This window comes from Adiantum capillus-veneris, chromosome 4, assembly GCF_014529385.1.
Source record: "Adiantum capillus-veneris isolate H3 chromosome 4, ASM1452938v2, whole genome shotgun sequence".
NCBI classification, from domain to species: Eukaryota; Viridiplantae; Streptophyta; class Polypodiopsida; order Polypodiales; family Pteridaceae; genus Adiantum; species Adiantum capillus-veneris.
The window spans coordinates 144,366,986-144,380,589 of NC_140934.1; the positions used below are offsets into that span (position 1 = coordinate 144,366,986).

General features: G+C 43.7%; 1 protein-coding gene across 1 annotated transcript; it reads left to right on the forward strand.

Moving 5' to 3' along the window:
- Positions 1–3,059: 3,059 nt before the first annotated feature.
- On the forward strand, positions 3,060–4,296 carry LOC147460106 (uncharacterized). The gene has a single exon (XM_086511230.1). It carries the CDS (start codon positions 3,060–3,062, stop codon positions 3,528–3,530), a length of 471 nt encoding a protein of 156 aa, XP_086367356.1. The 3' UTR covers positions 3,531–4,296.
- The last annotated feature ends 9,308 nt before the right edge of the window (positions 4,297–13,604 follow it).

Sequence of the window (13,604 nt, forward strand, 5' to 3'; positions counted from 1 at the left end):
TGGAATTTGAGACGATAAGCATATGTGCTTAGGTCTTATAAACTTATCCTAGAAGTTTTGTTACATTTGGATGTCATTTGATGCTGTAACGGATGTGATTTGTTTACCGATGATCGATTGGCTTTTGGTGATTTCAGTCGTTTGAGTGTAGCTTGAGTTAGATGCGAGTTGTTTGTTGTTTTTCGAGCGATTGACAACCTCTTGTAGCCTCAATGCAGTAGTCGAGTCAGCTTCTTCCCATGAATTAATAATTTAATTGTGGTTCTTGCTAAATTTGCAATAAGATAGGAGTGAGGTTAGACACCCATCTCACATTTGGTGCCGCTACCGGGGATCGAAGAGACCTAAACTAGGGAAAAACACGAGCGTCTTGTGAAGTTATCCTTTAACTTCCTTTAGGATCTCCTAAAGTAAAAACTTTCTTTTTAGAAACCGCATAGCTTAAGATTGTCGTTTTTTACTATGTAGAGGTAGCTTGGAAGTAGTCGTACTTGCTGAGTACCTTTATGTAGAACTAGGATAGGATTTTGAGAATGATTGATCGACGAAACAAGTCTTAAGATCAAGGCTCACAAAACCATAAAAAACAAGAAAACGGAGTGTGTGTGGACAGTTTCCCAACCCCATTGTAGTAGAACCTAAGAGTAGGGTAAGTAGAATCCGAGGTGGAAGTAGATTTCAGAACATTGCTCTCTTTGAAGGAATTATTGAAATCTACGGCTAAAAATAGCATGAAAAGACTGCCGATCACTCAATCCAATTGGAGAGTATGCTTAAAAGTTGTATGAACCAGTGGGTAAGCTCAATGCCACATTGAGATAAAAATTTCAAGAGTTTGCAAAAACTCAAATTATTTACTTTTTCTTGACATTTTATGCTAAATGAAGTTTTGAAGATTCATAAACTAAAAATAGCTCATGAAAAGACTGTCCATTAAAAAAGTACAAAAAAGTGTTCATTTTGGGCCTAAAGTAAATAATCGTGATTATTTACTTTCAACTCAAAACTGACCAAGGTTGATACCAATGACTCATTGCATGTGTTTAAACAACTTTTGTAAAGACACATAAAATTTGGATCACCAAATTGACCAAAAACTGGATAAAAATTAAAGTTTGTACTGACTTTCGGGAGCTTGAGTGTAAATTGGAAAAAAAAATTATTCAAACTCAATGGAACTTGATTCATAGGCTTAAATTGATGTGATAGACATGTGTACATGCTCAGATGAACAAAAAGATGTAAAAATTTACCAGATGTAATAATCGCAATTATTTACATCTGCACCATTTTTAAACTTTTTTAACCAAGTTAGCATACCAATAGCTTTACCATGTTGTAATTAGCCCACAAACCAGCTAGAAGTGCCTCAATTTCTTCTTGAGCCAAAATTAACCGCCTAGCACCTGCTTTGACAAATCTTTTCAAAGCATTCCATGTGGGATAAATGCCTCTCAAAGGCTGCCCCTCCTTCCTCCTCCCAAAATTTTAAGTTTTCTCAGCTTTACCCCCAACTCATGAGGCAACTTCCACATCGCATTTCTTACTGCTCCGTGCATCGCACTCCTAGGTCCAAATGGAACTCTAAAACATTGTGATGAAAGTCCACAGTGGTCACTTCCATTTATTTCCACATTCTTTCTCCAAAACATTTTAAAGTTCACAAGGACCTTGGACAAAGCCGATCTTCTTGGAGGTGCCGTCCCATGATCATACAGCAAAACACAATGTCAATCCACCGGCTTCGACTAACTCCAAGACTCTTGATCCAGGCCTTACCAATAAAGTCAACCTACCAATCCATAACCCAAAGCCTTCACAAGGCCTTCCAATCAAAAACTGCTAAACTTCCAAGGGGCATTCCAAAATCTCAGGATCAGCTATCACACCATCATGATCAAAAGCCATGGCCTTTCAGAGGCACTAAAAAGTATAAATCCTAGCAAAGAGGCATACAATTCCTTTAAACACATTAGAGGCATCCCTAAAAGCATCATACCTCTCTGTAGCACCTGTAATCACCTCAATAGGCACATTATCGCCTAACAAACGGTCAAAAAACTCACAGGTAGTGTCTTCCAGCATACCAGCATCAAAGGAAGATGAAAGAGGTATATCTTCACATGTCTCTGACAAAAGACTGTTAAAAAAAACCATATCATCACCAAAAAAACTATCAACCTTAACCACTTCACTGCACAACCTGTCATCATCACCACAAAACATAGTCTCTTCCAACAGTGAGATATCCTGCACCTTCTCAACCACTGGTTGCACACACACCTCAAAAGTGATACTGTGTCGACCTGTCAAATCCAAAATATTCTCACATACAACATCACACACATCCTCCAAAACAGGAACATCCTTTGCCTCTTCACTTACCACATCCATGGCATAAACATTTGGTAATAGATCACCGCTAAAGCTTTCAGTCTTGCTCTCATTCACTTCAAGCATACCCTCCACCTCAAAAACTTTCAAACTTTGAATCATTGCCTCTTTGTCAATAGGCTTAGAAGGCACAGAAAACTTAGGCTTCACATCATAAAAATCACCACCATCACTGCATGAAAATGATTCTTGGTCACCCTCATAACCCTCACCTTCAAGCACAGTCATTTCTTTGTGCATATCAAAACCAAACTCATCACGAAGCATGCATACCTGGAAAACTGGAGACTCTAAACTCTCCCAAAACTGCAATTGAAGCTCTCTCCAAGATTTAATAAGTTGACAACCACATTCAATGCTCCCAAAAGCCTCAGGTGGCTCATAGAAACCTAAAATAAGTTCCCTCTTTATACTTTGCCAACTCCATTGATCTTCTTCAGACAACAAAGAATAAAGGTGAGCCACGTTGTATAAAAGGCCTTGCCATGCATAATCCACTTGCAATTCATCGTCACAAAGATCCAAACACATTAATTCGTACTTTACAAGCCGAATCCACTACATAAAATCTTCATTTCGACCACCTGTAAAGAAACTGCTTATTGCCATAGCTTCACGCTTGTAAACTGGAGATCTGGAATATTATCCTCCGTGGGGGCACCAAAATGATGCGAGGTGAAAACCAAGAAGGGATACAATGCCTCTATAGCCCTGGCACACCTCACAACGTCGAATTCCAACACTTGAACACGACCGAAAACACCATTCGTAAATGTCTGAGAAACTCCATGAAAAACCCCCCAAAGAGGGCGTACACTTGGAATCAACAAAAACAGATATCACGAGCACGTAGCTGGGCTCGAGTAGATAATTTTAGAACTCTCATATGCAAGAAACAGAGCTTAGATGAGAAAGATATGACTTCGCCGGCTCGTTGTCTATGGACAATCGCCTATGACCAGCCCCCATTCAAACAGCCTCTTGCCTCTTATTTCTATGTTCTCTCTGCCCTCATACCCAATACTCAAAGAGCTACGCCCTCTTCAGTCTATGTTGGCTTGTTAATTCAGCCTGTGCGTTATAAACTCCTCAAGCTGTATCTCCTCGTTCATGTACATTCCCACAAGCATCGGTAGTTCTGATTTGGGTTTCACCCCACCAGACAAGACTCCGGTTAATGTGCTACCATACCTTGCTGGGCTGAATTCGCATCATCAGAAACACTCTCAGCATCTACAAAATCCCCCTCGGGATCTGCTGCAGCTTTGGGTTCCTGTATTTCTTCGGATTTGCTTTCTGAGTGGGGGAATGGGCCCCAGCTTGCAGCTCTTTGCCTAAATTCAAAGGAAAATCCTCTTCCCTAGCAGAGGGAATCTCTGCCGTGACGTCGTTGGAGGAAGCAGTAGGGTTATCCATCGCCATGGCCAGAAGCAACCTTGGAGCTTTGGAGAGGGCGGTGAAGGGGACCCCTCCCGAACCCTAAACTGTAGACAAATCATATCACAAATTTGGTACTGAAACGGCATGTTCAAGTGCTACGCGATGCTAGCAACAAGCAAGAGCCAGTGTACTCAGAAAAACGCCCATTCAAGTCCCATGCCTTTGCAGCACCAAACCCCTCAAGCTTGGGCAGACATGCCAACAAAAGGCCATCAGCATTCGCAAAGACTGTTTGCATTCGTGAGATGACGATTCTAAACAGCACTCCACGAATATGATAATGCCGAAAGGCACTCTCGCTGCTTGCTTGTCTTGCTCTTTCAAGCGTGATTTGTGCAGTGCAAGAGACTAGTTCTGTGAGCAGACAAATACATAACCTCCCAGCTAGAAGTGCCTCAATTTCTTCTTGAGCCAAAATTATCCGCCTAGCACCTGATTTGACAGATCTTTTCAAAGCATTCCATGTGGGATAAATGCCTCTCAAAGGCTGCCCCTCGTTCCTCCTCCCAAAATTTTAGGTTTTCTCAGCTTCACCCCCAACTCATGAGGCAACTTCCACATGGCATTTCTTACTACTCCAGGCATCAAATGAGGCACCGAAAAGCATCACGTGGAGCGCATGGCCTTGGACTATCCTCAGCACTAAAGGGCACGCAATATTTTTGAAGCTCAAGCGGTGGGATCCACGGCAGCGAAGTCAAGACACGACGATCAAGACGCACGCAACCGTAGGATGTCGAGGTAAACTAAGACACGAAAAGGTAAACTTGGAGAAGCAGGGGGGGCTGTCCGAGTTTATTTATCATTATTTGGTTTGCCCAAATGTCAACTTCCCCGTCGCGGGTGTAGCGGTGAAAACATTGGGCTCTCATGGCGGTCGCGCGGGTTCGAGTCTCCGAGCCTGCTATCGACGCCCATTTTTTTCCGCCATCCATCCGCCTCGAGATTCCCCCTTTGGACCCCCACCGCGGATCCCATCTCTTTTCTCCCGTGCCCATTAGTGCTGAGGTTGGACTATCTCTAGAACTTTTTAATTAATCATTTCTAAATTGATTCCATGATTTCCCATCCAATCGCCTTCCTCAGGCGCATCTGCCACCGCCTTCCAAAAGAGGACCGCCTAACTTGAAAAAAGACATAACTCGTGATGTATGCATCCGATTGAGGAGCTGTAAAGCACATTATAAAGATCATAACATGAAGTATCTCCAGAAATCTTCCACCCATTTTCTTCACAAGATATTCCAAAATTTTAGGAATCACCAAAATGTGCAGTTTCACCACACATACAGCAAACTCCTGGACCTCTCAAGTGCTTTTCCCCGCACTCCTAGGTCCAAATGGAACTCTAAAACATTGTGATGGAAGCCCACATTGGTCACTTCCATTTATTTCCACATTCTTTCTCCAGAAAATTTTAAAGTTAACAGGGACCTTGGACAAAGCCGATCTTCTTGGAGGGTGCCATCTACTGCCCCGATCTCCCATGATCATACAGCAAAGCACAATGTCAAGCCACCGGCTTCGACTAACTCCAAGACTCTTGATCTAGGCCTTACCAATAAAGTCAACCTGCCAATCCATAACCCAAAGCCTTCACAAGGCCTTCCAATCAGAAACTGCTAAACTTCCAAGGGGCATAACTTGAGATTAGAGTGTCCAACTTCCAGACTTTAAAGCATGATTGATCACCCTCTTCTTGAACTGACTTCCAGAGGCTCTTCAAATCCAAAACTGTTATGGAATTGATATTTTATTATTTGTTGCAGCTGACAGGTGGAAAGGACTGGGACCGAGCTAGGCCTATGCGAATGAAAGTATATACATTGTACATTTTATTATTCAAGTGCTCTTTTATGAGCTTTGGCCATTTATGACCGGCTGGCCAGTTTGTAACCAATCTGACCATTCAAGAAATCTATATAACAAATACGTGCAATAGGGAAATGGTGACTCTTGCACGGGGGGAGATTGCACCCAGTGTCTGCGTTCTTCTTTTCACCTCTCCTCTCTTCTCTCTCGCATGGCGGCGTAGCACTCCATTCTAGGAGGTGCGTCTCCACGTGCCCTATGGCTCTCTCTCGCACTCTGTCTCTATCTGTTTGTATTGTGCTCGATTATGGACTTGTGCGATTCGGCAGGTACGTATATTTATTTGTTTATGTCTTGTTATGTGCTATTTCGAGTATTTTGCAGGGCAGCCAAGCTTCCGGCTGTAGCAGTGGTATCAGAGCGCAAGGAGATGGTCTTTTGCACACTGTGGAGAACATCATTCATTAAAGCTAAGTGTTGCAGCGTTTATTTTTTTCCTTTTCTAATGTTATGTTTTAACTTTGAAATTCAATGCTCATGCTTGATTTGTATATGTTTGAATACCCATTTCAAAGATAGATGTAACTAATTAATAGAGAGATTAAACGTCTTATAAAGAGTGAATGATATCTTAATTATTAGGATCCATGTGTGTGCAATCGATTGCATTGCGAGTAACGTATACATGAATGGTCATGCTCGGACTGAACAAAGGGAGAGTTTGGTACGAATGAGAAGATAGTATAGGAGAAGAAGAGGCAGAAGGAGAAGGTAGGAATAGATATGTCACTCGACAGTTGTTTACTATAATTCGACGAAAGCATGAAGAAGAAAAAGAAGGGAAGGGATCACATTAGCACGACGGTGAGAACCACCTCCAAGAGGTTTTCTTTTATCAAAAAAATTCAAATTAATTAAAAACAATAAAATTACAATACAATAGCGGGTCACTGTCTGCCGACGGTATGGGGAGCCATCCAACGCTGGCACTCATCACCGTGTAAGCAAAGCTGCTCATCGTCGTGAGCAATGCAGGCTTGTGGGAACAATACAAGCTCGAGCGCCGTATGACCGACACGCGGCTCTGACCAAACACAGCGGTGGCAGCCCATCGACCAACCAACTGCACACACACACACACACACACACACACACACGGCACGGGTGCCTTGGGATGACGGCAGTTCAAGATGCGGCACCAGGAGAACCTGTCAATGCATAGCGGTAGTTGATTGGAGGCAGTAATGAAGAATTTGGGAGGAAGATCATTAGTATGGTCGTGAACACTTTCATCTTCAACCTTAGCTCCGCAGAATTCTTTCCCAACCACCCAACCTCCATGGCGCTTCATCAGTTGCACCGCTCACATACCAACCATCTGGCTATTTCTTAGACTGCCATGCAATAGTACTACCACTCACTTTCTCAACCAACCACTACCTACTCTTGTCCCCTTGTCAGCCATGCAACTCCAAAGTTGGAGCGGTATCTGATTTTCGCAGGTCTATGAGTGCAACACAGCGTGCCCACACCACACACACACACACTCTCTTGCTACAACCGCCAACCCAATCCCATGCAGCCTCTTTTCGCAATTCTCTTTTGTTTCTTGCCGGCCACACCATGCAGAGGGCGGCTCTGTCAGATAACGAAGGACCACCACCAACCAAATCTCTCTGAAGAGCTTCCATGCAACGCACCTGTGGCGTTTGCGGCTGTGGTCACTTAGCGAGCCGCAGTCCGCGCCCGCCTCTCTCTCCCTTTCCTCGCCTAACAACTACACGCACACCCTTTTTGGTTGCATGGGGTGGCTGCCAACCACACACAGTTGCTTGCGCTCTTAGTACACACCTCAGCAGAACCAAACATTCGGTACACACCCACAACCATGCAGCCGCCACATGCACTGTGTCGCAAGCTGCAAATCTCTCTCTCTCTCTCTCTCTAGACAACAGTCAGCCACCACTGCATGCCAGTTACCCAACCTTTAGTGGCGTTTCCTCTTTATTCGAGTAGGGGGACTTAACTTGTGGCATGCCAGTTTTCTCTTTTATTTATCTCAGCACCTTCAAATCTTATCTGTCAATCATTGTCTATAGTATCGGCCCCACGCTCATAAATGCAAACTTTCCCACCAGCTTACCTCCGTTCTCTTCGAGAATTTCTTCACAACCAATTGAAGGACTGCATGCGACCTTGATGATTCTTCATTTTCCCCAGTAGAGCTTGTATTCCGTGATGCATTACCTCTTTCAATGTAATCTTTTACACTTTCCACAACTTAAGCCTTGAATTCCTGTAAGCCTACGATACACACTTGTTGCAGCAGAGATCTCCGTAGCATGAAGGTACAAGGACGTTGTTGGAGTAGAGTCTGCATGAGCACATAAGACTGGACGACTGCTTCCAGAGGCGGACATTGACGAAGCTCGGCACTGCCCGCTGCAATATGTTCCTCGACGAGTCAAGGCATTGACGATGCTGCGGATGGCGGGTTTCTTCATTTTAAATTGACGAAGCTCGGCACTGCCCACTGCAATATGCTCCCCGACAAGAATGTTGTGGATGACGGATTTTTTCATTTCAAATTGTACCCGGGCAAGGCATTGGATTAAATTCACACGGAGTGTATCAGTTCAACTTCATATATTGACCTTTTGAGAATGTTTAATATAACATTTCAATCCATTTAATCTTTTGCCCCCTTTTTCCCCTTTGAGTAAGGCTAATTACAGAGGCAAACAGTGACGAAGCTCATCAATGACGGCTGTGATATTTCCTCCGCGTAGTCTGGCAGTCAGACATCCTCGGGCATTGACGATGACAATAATGATGCTTTTTTAGGCTTGCAATTTAATCTGTCACTTTACTTCATTTTTTTTAATTTTTCCTTTTGTACCCAGACATTGTATTAGAACCATAAGGATTGTATCACCTTGGTCCATAGGCCTTTGGAAGACGAGTAATATAGCATTTTATGTCGCTCTCTCTCTTTCCCCTCCCAATATGACTACTTACAGTGATAGACATTGATGAAGCTCTTCCATGACTAATGCAATACTTTTTGCGACAACGCCCATTGTCGACCATTATCAGTCATTGACCATGATGATGACCCTTTTAGTCTGATGTAACAACACAAATTTACGCAACAATTATTTTCGAACACAATGGCTTATATCACACTATTTGTAGAGACTTTATTCTACTGAAGATTTTTATGGTATTCTGTCGGTATGCAGCACAATATTTTTAAACACCTTTGCAATTCCTAGCAATGCTATTAGCATTTTATATTCAGTTGGTTAATGCTATCACAAGTTAGTACAAAATGTTCTATGCTCATATTCCTACTGCCAGCTTGCTCGGTAACCACTTTTTGCAACTTCATCTAATTACGACCCGGCTCTATTGCATGCTCTTTCTGAGATTCCTTGTATCAATCCACATTGGCAAATATCCTACATTATTAATTAGGGACTTAAAATTTGTTAGACTTCTCAAACTGTGAAGATTTTCTGGGTTTTCTCCTTTTCGAATAGCTCATTGTTACATTCCACTAGTTGTTGTACATTAGCACTACTCCACACCATTATGTTTAGTTCGTTTACCACAATTTTAAGGAAATAAACGTACATGTCTTGCTTGATCGTAATCAAATGATTTTTATAATGATCTTCATTTGTTTTTGCTACATTTCTCTAACTCATCTAAGGATTCACAAAAACCTATCCAGACCATAATGCGAGGACATCAGATAAGTGATCTCTTTACTTTGCAAACTCATTTTTTTTCTTTCCAGCTCCAGTAATCATACCCTAACCATATTTTACCCGATTTTATGATACCCCCCCCCCCCCCCACCCTGTTATCAAACCTTATTATTTCTTGCTTGACTATACTAACTTTGTCATGCCAGCTTGTGCCAAAATCCTTGCTGTGTTTACTAATACCATTCCCAAAAGAAACAACAAAACTTTCTCGACATGCATACTTAGGTAGCCACTCCGGATTGTGCTCATGATTTGTCAGTAAGCTATGCAGCTACTCATGCGAGCTAAGGAGCTCAGGGATAGTGCACAACCATCTGTAAATCCTTTGATGATCTATTGCACTCTGATATCGACAACGTAGTGAATATTTTTTTTTCTCCTTTATGTCTTGTCTAGTCCATTGGTCACGAACACACAGATTCGCCGATTTAGGCAGTGTGTAAATGCTCATCTTGGTGTCGATTCGCCGATTTAGGCAACACCAGTTATTTGTGCAGATCCGTCGATTTAGGCAGCACACTGAAAAATTACAGTTGTATTTAAACCTGTGTTCCAACCAACCAGATTCAAATTGCATTCCAAAATCTCAGGATCAGCTATCACACTATCATGATCAAAAGCCATGGCCTTCCAGACGCACTCAAAAGTATATATCCTAGCAAAGAGGCATACAAATCCTTTAAACACATTAGAGGCATCCCTAAAAGCATCATAACTCTTTGTAGCACCTGTAATCACCTCAATAGGCACATTATCGCCTAACAAACGGTCAAAAAACTCACAGGTAGTGTCTTCCAGCATACCAACATCAAAGGAAGATGAAAGAGGTATATCTTCACCTATCTCTGACAAAAGACTGTAAAAAAAAGCCATATCATCACCACCATCACCAAAAAAACTATCAACCTTAACCACTTCACTGCACAACCTGTCATCATCACCACAAAACATAGTCTCTTCCAACAATGAGATATCCTGCACCTTCTCAACCACTGGCTGCACACACACCTCAAAAGAGATACTGTCTTGCCCTGTCAAATCCAAAATATTCTCACATACAACATCACACGTATCCTCCAAAACAGGAACATCCTGTTGGGGTATAGGCGCCTGTGCCTTACCCGGTCGCCCAAAGTCTGGGCGCCCACTGACTTGTATACCTTATACATAGCATAAGTGTATAGGGGGCTACTCACTCTTGGAGTCTCCCCACCCATATCTGTGTGTGTCGTGTGTCTCCTTCTCTCGCTCACTCTCCGTCTGTGGTGCTCCCCGATCCCCTTCAATTGGTATCAGAGCGTAGGTGCGGAGGGAGCGCGTGTGTGCACAGTCACGACGTCAGCGGAGAGCCAGTGTCATTCCCGAAATCGCGTCCACGCGCGCGCACTTTAAAGAGTGCAAACAGGGTTTCGACTTCGGCATCAGCAAATTCAGCTTTCCGAGAGCGTTTTCATCAGGTGTCTTGGCGTTTTACCCCCCTTTCGAAGCCATTCGAGCCATCAGAAACCTCATTCGAGCTACGGTTGAGGAGCTACATTTTCAGCCCTCTTTTGGCAGTTTATGCTGCGTTTTTGGGTCGAAACGGAGGTTTTTGGCATAGCTTTCACACCCGGACTCGGATGCATGTGATCCAGGAGTCTACCTTGGGGTTTTGGTACGCTCCGGACGCGCTCGTTATATCAGAATTATAAAATTCTGAACGCTGAATTTTCTGCAGTAGCAGTTGTTTATTGTGTGTCGAGGATTCCACACATGGTTTGCTCTTAGATGTGAGAGTGATATTTGCTGCAAGTTTCTTCACAGGTGGGAGGATACGATGTATGCCTTATGTGGTTTGATGCTCAGGGAGACTAATGTGATTGCATTTTGAGCTCGGCAATGTATGCCTCGAGCATGTTTTTTGGCAGTCGCAGGTAGAGCAGATATTTGTGTACTAGATTTGTAGGTGTTTGCAATGATGTATGCAAAGTGTGGATATTGGTGCATGCATTTGGAGTGCGGTTTGATGCGCTTTGGTTGCTCATGGTTTTGAGCGTGCAGTCAATTTGGTTACTGGTTTTGTGGCCGTTTTACTGACGAAACTCTGGCGAAATTTCCCTAGGAGTTTTATGTGCTTCATTTATGCGATCTAGGTAGAGATTGCGGGTTGCACTCAGCATTTGCGTGCGGTGTTCTCTGCAGGTGGGAGATTTGTGCGTGTGTATGCATCGATACCGCACAGTGTGGGCTTGGTGATTAGCTCACGGTTTGACAGGCGTACAGTTATCTTGGCACACTCACAGGAGTGAGTATTGTGATGTATGCTTGTGTGGCTACGAGCTAGGTAGCCGGATTCGAGCACTAATGGCTTAAGGTTTTTCAGCAGGATTCAGCTATAGGTTTACAAGTTTACAGGCAGGTTTGAGGGCTTATTTGGGCGCTGAATTTTCAGCCATTGTTTCCTCTTTGCAGGTGTCCATGTATGGCTCAGTTGTAGGCTGATTTGGGACACATTTGTGACTTGTTTATGCAGCTGTTTAAGAGCTGAATTTTGGGGCTGTTTTGGGGCTGATTTGCAGCCATATTTTACAGCCATATTTGCAGACTTTTGTTGATGCGATTCGAGCCAGTTTAGGGCTGATTTGGTTGACATTTTCTACTCATTTTTGGTTGCTCTTTTGTGAGCATTATGGCTGATTTTTTATTTGACTTCCAGCGTTATGGTCTGACACAGTTTGATGGTGCAGATTTTGTTGCTTGGAAGGAGCATATGCTTGTTGCATTGGCGGATTTGGGACAGGATAAACCCTTGCATGGTTTATCGGCGTAGCCCAATTCTATGCGTGATGATGATTAGCAGGATCTTGATGAGTTAGCCATGTCTACGATTTGTTTGCATCTGGTTGAGTATGTTTACTGGCAGGTCTCGAGGGAGACTACAACTCATGCTTTATGGCAGAGTTTACATGCTATGTACGCGACATCCATGTCTACAGGGGAGTCTAGTCCCACTTCTATGTCCATGGGAGAGATTGGTCCCACACGCAAGTCTCGACGGCATAGAGACTTGACATGTTGGCATTGTGGACATAGAGGGCACATTAGGCGTCGATGTTTCAGGCGTTTGAGACAACGGAGGCGACAGATGCGTGATGCAGATTTGGGCATGACAGATGCTAGTGAGATCAATACGGTGGTTACTGAGTATGCTTGTGACGGCGATGTCACATTTACATCTAGCTTGTCTTCAGACGATCTTATGTCTATGGATTGCATATCGGATTGCACATTGTCTTCACATTGGTTACTAGATTCAGATGCTACTTTCCATGTCACGTCGCATCGTGAGTGGTTTAGCACGTTTTCTAGTGGGAGACTTGGTTGTGTGCACATGGTTGATGGTGTTGTGTATGACATTGAGGGTGCAGGAGACGTATGTTTGTCCTTGCCCAGTGGTATGATATTTACCCTGCGTCATGTGCGTTATGTGCCAGATCTGAGACGGGATTTGATCTCAGTCAGACAGTTACGGGATAGTGGATGTCAGATTTCGCTACGAGAGCGAGATTTTGTGATGCATTTGGGTTCGCTAGTGATTGCGAGAGGTGCCAGGAGTGGTACAGGTTACCCATTGCATGTGGATCACGCGAGAGACGGTGTTGTCTCTGTGATCATGCAGCCAGGTAGACAGCGAGAGAGCAGGCGAGTCTCTTTTGCTTGTGGGTTGCAGGATGCTTTGCATGGAGTGTAGAGTAGTGAGCTCGTTGTACACACAGTTGGGGCACGACTTGAGCAGTCACACAAAGAGGTGACAGAGTCAGACATGCATGCTTTGCTAGTGACTGAGCAAAGCAGAGAGTCAGTTGTGCGAGATACTTCTATGCAGGATAGACAGGTAGAGCGGTCTTGCTCTAGTGAGTCACAACAGGAGGACGTTGTGCAAGAGTCTATGCATATGGAGTTAGAGCATGAGAGCTCTAGCGAGTCACAACAGATTGAGTGGTCATGTTTGCAGTGGATGATTGCAGAGGAGGCTGAGACGTCAGCGATTATGCAATCATTCCTTTCTATGCTCGACAGTGAGTATGGGGATATAGTTGTGTAGGATATGTCTTCCAGCAGACATCTAGAGCAACTGGTTTGCTCTGAGGTTGCACGACAGGTTGATGCGTCTTTTGCAGATAGTCTGGAGATGCATGTGGCTGA